General features: G+C 48.5%; 1 protein-coding gene across 1 annotated transcript; it reads right to left on the minus strand.

The window, feature by feature from the left end:
* Window positions 1-1,307: 1,307 nt before the first annotated feature.
* OTOP3 (otopetrin 3) lies at window positions 1,308-7,057 on the minus strand. The gene is made up of 6 exons (XM_033076825.1): window positions 6,673-7,057; window positions 5,485-5,621; window positions 4,676-4,734; window positions 4,017-4,135; window positions 2,305-3,236; window positions 1,308-1,571 (listed from the first exon to the last, which is right to left on the minus strand). Exons 1-6 carry the CDS (start codon window positions 7,055-7,057, stop codon window positions 1,401-1,403), a joined length of 1,803 nt encoding a protein of 600 aa, XP_032932716.1. The 3' UTR covers window positions 1,308-1,400.
* Between the last annotated feature and the right edge of the window lie 1,164 nt (window positions 7,058-8,221).

Here is an 8,221-nt window from a genome sequence, read left to right on the forward strand (position 1 = left end):
ACATGAGAATAATAATTAACTTTATTGAAGCCTAATTTATCCAGCTGTTATTTTTCATGACATATTTCTGTTGACATGGGCCCAAATACAAACACTTACTGGTCAAAGTTCATGCTCATGCAATCAGTCTCCCTTAGAGTTTTACAGAAAGGTGCTATCACTGCCTGAATGCTGAATCCTCACAGTTACTGTCTTGGGAGAGTTTGCTTTACTAGGGAATTCCAAAAACCCCCATAAATAGGCTCTAATCCTAACCCCACACTCATCCTGGGATTGATTTACAGAGGAACAGAAGCAATAATGAGATTTTGTGCCATGATTGGGCAAGGGTCATGACAGATTTTGATTAATGATAGAGCTGGCCTGCTCTTAAATCTCATAGAATCCCAGAATGATTTGAGTTGGAAGGGACCATAAAACTCATCTGCCATGGGCAGGAATTCCTTCCTCTATGCCAGGTGCTCAGAGCCCCATACAACCTCTAAATGCAAGAGCAATTTAAATGAGTTGACTTTGAGCTCATTGAGTACAGAGCAGACCCAGAGATTTCACAAGACACGCATGAAAATTCAATCTCTTTATTTCCATGCATCAGTCTGGATTTGGGACCCACAGCCACAAGCCCCTTGCTCTCTCCTGTGCTTTCAGAGCAGGCATCCCCTATGGAACACATCCTGAGGGTCTTTGATCAGGCAGCTCACTGCAGCCGCCTTCCTTTGTGCATGGTGACCTCGAGAAAGGTTTGTGGATGTGCAAGGCAGCAGCAAGGGCTGGAGTGTTGGTGTGGGGGAAGCTTCACATTGGATGTGGCAGTGGCTTGTTCTTGAACTAGCCCTGTGTGCAAGGATGGGACCTTGGCTAGTCCATAGCAGAGATAACATCATCTGTGCTGAGTAAAGATCACCCACAGTGCTTCCCTAGTGATTTCCTCTTGAGGCTCTGGGAGTGCCTGTAGGAGGAAGTAGTGTTTATTCTCAGTAAGGCAAGGTTATGTTGCAGCTTTTATTGTTTGATTGCTTTTGATTTTCTGAATTGGTGCAGGCCAGTCTTCATTGCTTTTGCTGGAGGCTGCCCTTGCATTCTTTTACCTGGCAAATCTCAACTGGAGTCGGTAAAGTCCCTCTTGCTGCCAAACAGCATCCACTGGCAAACTGCTGACTGCATGCACCATTCCTGAGAGTTTGTTTATGGGCTTTGAGTCTATTTTTTATGGTGGAAGAGGATCATATGAAGGAATCTTTTCTGAAGTTCACGGTGATGATGTACAAGGAGAAGTTCAAGCAGAAGATGGAGGGAAAAAGAAAATCTCCAAAGCTTCCACATGCATATCTGCTGATTACTGCATCTTTGTTCAGCATCACTGATTCTCCCCAGCCCCTGGGGTGGGGGAGCAGCTTGGCTCAGGCTGTCACATAGATCTCCAGGAGTCCCCCGACCGAGTGCATGCGGTAGAACACGCCCAAGGGGAGTCCGAAGTTCACGATCACAAACCAGGTGGAGTAGCCGTAAAATGACCTTTCCATTCCATTCTCGAAGATGGGGTGAGCCCCAAATGTGGGCATAACCCACAGCTGGAGAGATGTGAGAGAAAGGAACACAAGTCAGAGGATGACAAACTGTCTTCTGCCTGCACCCTAATCTCAGCACTGGCTCAAGTGGTTGTAGGAATATTTCAGGAGCATCACAGCAGTCTCCTTGCCAGGGAGGAGAAAGAAAATCCCACAGTTATGCTGTTAACTCCTTGCTGTAATTAAAATCCTGTTGAATCTCTGGAAACCTAATGACAGTCCCATTCTGCCCCAGCCTGCTTCATCTTTCTACACAGTTTCACTATTTCCCTGGGCAATGTGTTTTCACTGGATTAAGGCTGCAGCATCCATTCAAGATCCCAGACCACAGTGTACTTTACTGGGTGAGTTTCAAGCCTGGAGACTCATGTTTACAGAGACTTAGTGCTGGTGCCTCACATTCTCTTTCACATTTCTCATGAAACACCCTTAATGAGCCTAATGGTTTTTTTTCAGAGGCTAAAATCTTGGTAAGTAAGGATTTATCAGCTGTCTCTTCCCTGCACCCATAAAACCCAGTAACACTTGACTCCAAGGGTAAAAGAGAGACTTTCCAATTATGAGGGTGGGGTACTAACAGCAAAACCAGCCTTGACTTGCCTCACCAGTAGGTTGAAACCTGGTGGGCAAAGGTTTTTTGTCGGGAATATAAGAGAAAGACCAAGAGATCCCATTTGTGCCACAGGTCACTGTGGCTCAGCCAGAGCTGTGACGGAGCAGAGAGCACAATACTTACTATGATGTTGCACAAAACCAAGAAGAATGAGATCTCCCTCAATACTCTTCTCTTCCAGCTCAGGTTAGAGTAGGTCTGGATGTAGGACAGGGAAGCTTTCCTGATCTCCTGCCCCAGCTCCAGCACACTCACTCGTCTCTGGCTGTAGGCTTCACCATTCTGCTCTTCTTTATTGTCTTCCTCCTTGCCAGGAGGTGTCTGGCTGTGCTCCTGTTTATTGCTCAGCGTGGTCTCCTCTTCCCCAGGCAGCTCTGCAGACGCTCTGTGCTGCCCAGCATCTCCAGGATGTTTGGCCTCAGTTTCTGCTGCAATGCGCTGCCGGTGGAGCCCATCGATGACAAAAACATTTTGGGTGATGTTCTGAAAGATCATGAGGACAGAGTAGGACAGGGCAAGACTGTTCTGCAGGTCCCTGGGGTCAGTGGCCACCAGGGCCACGATGGAGAAGTAGGACATGCCGATTTGGCCGAGGGCTGCTCCCATCAGCAGCACCACGTCCAGGCTGCGCGTCGGGTTCTTCAGCGTGTCCAGCTCCTTTTTCTCCAAGGCGTGGATGATCGTCCCGATCACGGAGCCCACACTCATCAGGGGCAGAAGCACAATGTAGTAGGAATAATAGATCACAAAGACCTGGTGGCTGGGGAGCAAGCTGGTGGCCTGGATCTGGTACATCATGAAGACACAGGCCCCGATGATTACAGCACTGGTGCCCAGCAGTGGCCCAAAAACCACCCCCTGGAGCTTGAATTTGGGCTTGGCGTGCGGGATGTGGTGGTGGCTGATGCGTCTCCCCACGTTCTTCCACATGACGTAGAGCACGGAGCAGCAGACCAGGCAGTACTCGGTGTTGAAGGGGTAGAGCAGGATGTAGCCCTTCTGGAAGACTTCACAGATGGTCATGTTTGGGCAGGTGCACAAGGCAGTGTCGTTGCCTGGAGCATGAGAAGAGGAAGGTTACAATTAAGAGGGAGATGGCCTAGATGTCACAGCTGTTTTTGGGAGTTTCTTGTGTACAGGCACAATATTTGTGTCTGTGCCTCAGAAACAGGGATCAGCAGGAAATTAAATAGCTACTGCCCAGACCTAAAGGATATGAGGATTCAAAATAACACAGTTTAACTAATACCTTTTTCTACCTATGGTCAACACCATAGGTGATGGATGAGAGACTCCATTCGCAACAAAGCCTTCTCTATTTCTACCCCTGGAATATTAGATTCCCCTTTGTTTCTTTATATCCTTAGAAAGAAGACCACAGCAATTACATGAGCCTCTTCTAGTCTTGCAGTTAATAGGAAAAAGTGAGCAAAAATGCCAGTTTATGGTTTTCCCTTCCTACCCCTCAGTTTCAGGGTTTCATAGCAGATTCCCTCCCTCCAGGTGAAGATCTTTTCCCCTTGCAGTCCATTTCCTTAAGACAACCTCCATAATAGGGAAGTTGCAGCATTTGGGGGAACTGGAGATATCTGAATAACTGAGACCCAGAGGAGTGCACAGCACTGAGCCTGACAGAGTTCACAAAGTATTTGGACAATACTCGGGGGCACAAGGTGGAATACTTGGGGATGGTCTTGTACAGGGCCAAGAACTGGAGTTGTGGGTCCTTTCCAACTCAGTATATCCTGTGATTCTGTGGTTCTGTGGAATGTTATTTCCCTAGAAGTCAGCTGTGCCAGCCTAACAGCAGTGGGGATGTGAGGAAGGAGCCTTGCCTGCGAAGCGCCGCTCCACCTCGCGCAGCTGAGACTCGATCTCGATGTGCAGCGTGTCATTGGTCACGGCCAGGAGCCAGAGAAGAAGGTTGGTGGCTATGGTCAGCATCAGCCCACACCTGGGAGGAGACACAGGACTTGTACAGTTTGGAGATGGTTCATGGCCAGTGTGTCCTTCCCCTCTTGCTGGCCCAGGCACAGATTTGAGCACACATGGAGTGTTTGTGACCTCTCTGCCTGAGGCCCGTGGGGTGTGGCTTTGCACAAACGGAGCTGAGAACATTCCCACTTGCCATTTCCAAAGGAGCAGGACAGGCAGTGCCTGGTGAAGCTGGCCTGACATCTCCCAGTGATAGGAATGGGGAGACCACCCTCACCATCCTCCTGTCTGGTCCCTAAGACAGGCAGCTGGAAGATGTCTGGGAGGAAGAAACAAGCTTTGCAGCACTCCAAGGCAGAAAGGAAAACTGAAGGGAGCTGGTGAGCCCAGGTCAGTGGAGGGAGGATGGGTCTGAACAACACATAATTTGGTTCTTGTGTGACCCAAAATACAGGGTCTGTCTAGGATCAGATGAACAGTTCTAGCAGGAATCATCACAGGCAGAAAGGGAAAGTTCCTTTAGAGCAGTAGAAGGCTTTTTTTTATCCTCATTTTTTACCTGGTGAAATTGTGCTGGACTTGAATGCAGTCCTTAGAGTGATGCCACAGAAAGTAAGCCTGCAAGTGAAGAACAATAACAGCTTGAGGAGGATGAAATTGGCAGCTGGCTGCACACAGGGTGGAAAGGGACAAGTAGACAAGAAAGTACAGGTCCAAGCAGGAGCAAACCTGCCTCTGTGCAAGGGTGCAGGGACATGTGTGCACCTGCACCCCAGTGCTGAGGCAGGTGCTGGCATCCTTGGGTAAGGGCAGCATTTTTGTGTGACTGCACTGAGTGCACTTCCTGGAGCTCTGTGCTCCTCTGCCCTGTTCATGTGGGTATTTGCTGCTGAGGTGGGAGTGAGTTTACTTTTCAAATATGGCTTTGGGTCTGTAAAGAAGAGGGCTGGTGTTGAATACAAGGTGAAAATGGGCTGAGATATCTTTGTGTGCAAAGGATTTTGTTGGGCGGATGGATTGGCAAATACAAAGAGGAGCTGAGGCCAGGCTGGTGCAAAGATATCTCTGGCAAAACCTGAAATTTCCTCTCCTCTCTCCTTACTTTGCTTCAAAGTGAATTCCTCTGGACCTTATGGCATGTCAGGTTTTCTAGAGTAATTTTTGAATGTTTCTCCCCTGTCTCTCAGTGGGGCACACAGGGAGTGCAATAGCATTTGAAGTGGTGTGATGCTTTAATGCTTTCAATGCTCAGGAGAATGTCCCATGTTCATTCACCTTCCCACATCTCCCAGCTTCCCCCGAGCCCTGGGGCTCCCAGGAATGGCACAGAGAGAATAAACAAGCTTCCAGAAGGGTTGTGTGCAGTACCTGGGTGCAAATAAAAAGGATTCCAATGCTGGGGAACACAATTTCCACCCTGGACTTGCAGTGGACGAGGATCGTGCTGTAGCCAATCTGAAACACATTCAGGAGGATGCTGCAACTGCCAAACAGCAGCACTGACCCTGGACAAACAGCAAAGGACCAGTAAATAAACACAGATGTGTCTGTGGAGCATCTGAGCTTGGCTGGGGACAGGAGGTGTTGTGCTTCTTGGATTTGTGTGGAGATGGCAGTCTTTCTCCTGGAAATCTCATGATTTTAGGAGAAGAGGACAAAGGAGAGATTTATTGCTGAACCTGATTGTGTGCTTTGATTGGTTAAGGTGTTAGAAAAATGCAAGGTATTTTCTTGTGCTTGGATACAAGGTGGGATGGGGTTTTTTGGCTTTTCTGTGCAATCTGTTATGACAGGGGAAAGTTAATGGTGGGTGATGCTTTCTGCCTTGTGGAGGAAACCTGAGATGACCACAGGTCTACTAAGGCTTGTAGCAGCCTCACCTACAGAAGCTGGGACCCTTTGATTATTTCTCCCTTTTGCCTTGGACATGTCTCTGCAGCTTTAGGTACTCAAGTACCTTGCAGCTTCCTTCAATTGATTCTCCATGCTTAGTTAACAAGATGGTGCCTAATTAAAAACTCCATGATAAACCAGAGGCAGGGCTGCTGGGAGAAGGGTAATTTCTAAAAGTGGGGCAAATACTGAAGGGAAAATCTCTCAGGAAAGCCTGGGTGTGAGTGGGATGTGATTCAGTGGGTAAGAATCTTTCCCTGGCAACAAGACTGCGGTGATGTTAAACAAGGATGACGGTGACAGAGGGCTTTGTGCACTTGGAGGATAAACACAGTGGTTCTCCTCTCACTTTTCAAAGTGCTGTTGCCTAAAACCTTTCCTAAGGGGCTCAGTTGCTGTCCTGGAAAGGGGTTATGCCTGGATTTCTCTTTGTGAAGGGACCAGAGGACAAAGTTTGACTGGAGGCTGAAGGGAGTTTCAGGCTGCTGTGGTTCCAGTCTGCGGCACCCACTGTTCCCATCAGCCTGACAGGAACTGGGAGATTCCCAATGCCCTAACTGCATATCCTATGGCTTCTAGCTCTTCTAGTAATAGGGGAAGAATATCTTTGCCTTCCAAATCTTTGGAAGAAGGCATGAGAGAAGAAATAAAAGCAGAATTTACCCCTAATCCAAATGGTTCCAGCGTGGGAGTCCCGGTAGAGCACGGCGTGCGGCTGCCGGCTGGTGCCCAGCAGGTAGTAAATAATCCAGAACAGGCACAGGACCTTGAGGATGGAGAGCAGGATCCAGACATCTGCCAGAGTGATGGCCACCTTGTTGAAGATCATGCTGCTGATGAAGGCACTGCCCAGAAACACCACGTTCATGGCCAGCAGCCCTGAGAAGAGCTGCCCAGCCTTCTGCGCTTGCCGGTCCCTCTGCTGCAGCGAAGAGCAGTGACGGTACAGCCACAGCTTCTCATAGTGGATCTTGGAGGTGTCTGCTGGGGCTGATTCTGCCTTGCTCTTGCAGTGATGGCAGGGCTTGGAGCCTTTCTTGTCAGACATGGCTCATCTGCCTGGGGTCACTTGCTGCGTGGAAAAGAGGGGAGGTTTAAAGGGAGGTGCTGAGGTGGGAGGTTGTGTGCTCTGCTGTGAGGCCACTGGTGTGGTGACCTCCCTTCCTTGCTTTGCAGCTTCTCCTTCCTTCTCCAGAAGCTGGGTGAAGGGGAAAAGAAGATTGGTTTTCAGCCTAGGTTAGGCATTAAAAATTTTCCAGTGGACAGAGCCATTGCAGGGCACTGGAAAGGCTCTTCTGCCAAAACCTGTCCAGAGCATTGAATGCGTGTTTGGTGTCTCTGCCCTGCCCCACAAGTACAAACCATTCTCACCCTTCACACCTTTCCAGCCCTGGATTCAGGTTTTCTCCTTTCCCTTTGTTGATGTAAGGATTAAACAGAAAAGAGCCAGCTTAGACCTGCTCTGAAATTCAGAGCTGTTTGATTTTCGGCTGATGGGTCCAACCTCTTCCTTTTGTTTTTGGGCTCTGAGAGTTACAGGCTCCTTGAATGGTCACACAAATTGTGGCAGAGTTGGAGAGAATAAACAAAGGGTCTGTAAAGTTTGGAATGAGCTGCTGGGAGAAGATCCAAACTCCCACCCAGGTGGGCTGAGACTGGGAAATAATTAGTAGCTGTTTTTCTTTCTTTTTCCTCTTGTAGCACAAGGCTGTGAGAACACTGGCACAGAGGAGCTGGAGGGATTGGGGATTGGCCAGATGGGCAGACATTCAATCTGGGAGATTTTCCATCCATCTTTTGATAAAATTTTCATAGGGCTGTATTGCTCTCGAGAGGGAAATCTTGCTCACAAAGAAATCAGGCAAGATGAGTCTCTCTATGCATTTGGTACATGTAAAGATGCTTTCATTCCAGGGCATGGCTCTGGTTGTAGTGAAGGGTGGCTGGAGTGAAAAAAAAAGCTTCCTGAGATGTGTTTGAGAGTGGGGAGAACCTTAAACATTCTGTGATAGGTAACTTGGGGAGAAATTGTTTAAGAAGGGATTGAAATTCAGTGCTTCCCTTTTCTTTTACGTGTGCACAGAGGTTCTCCATGTGCCCTTGCCCCTGGGACTCTGAGGTGAGCTGATCCCCTGGGTTTTGTGGCTGGCAGCAGGGATTCAGCATTTCTCTCTAAGTTGGTGAGTTTAGAGGGTCCATTAGGAGAGGCTGG

This window comes from Catharus ustulatus, chromosome 20 (assembly GCF_009819885.2).
Source record: "Catharus ustulatus isolate bCatUst1 chromosome 20, bCatUst1.pri.v2, whole genome shotgun sequence".
Classification (NCBI taxonomy): Eukaryota; Metazoa; Chordata; class Aves; order Passeriformes; family Turdidae; genus Catharus; species Catharus ustulatus.

Coding starts and splice junctions, on each gene's coding strand:
- OTOP3 (XM_033076825.1), bottom strand. CDS start 7,057: ATGTCTGACAAGAAAGGCTCCAAGCCCTGCCATCACTGCAAGAGCAAG. Junction 4,735..5,484: donor TCCTTTTTATTTGCACCCAG/GTACTGCACACA, acceptor CTTCACTTGCAG/GCTTACTTTCTGTGGCATCA. Junction 1,572..2,304: donor TGGTTTTGTGCAACATCATA/GTAAGTATTGTG, acceptor ACATCTCTCCAG/CTGTGGGTTATGCCCACATT.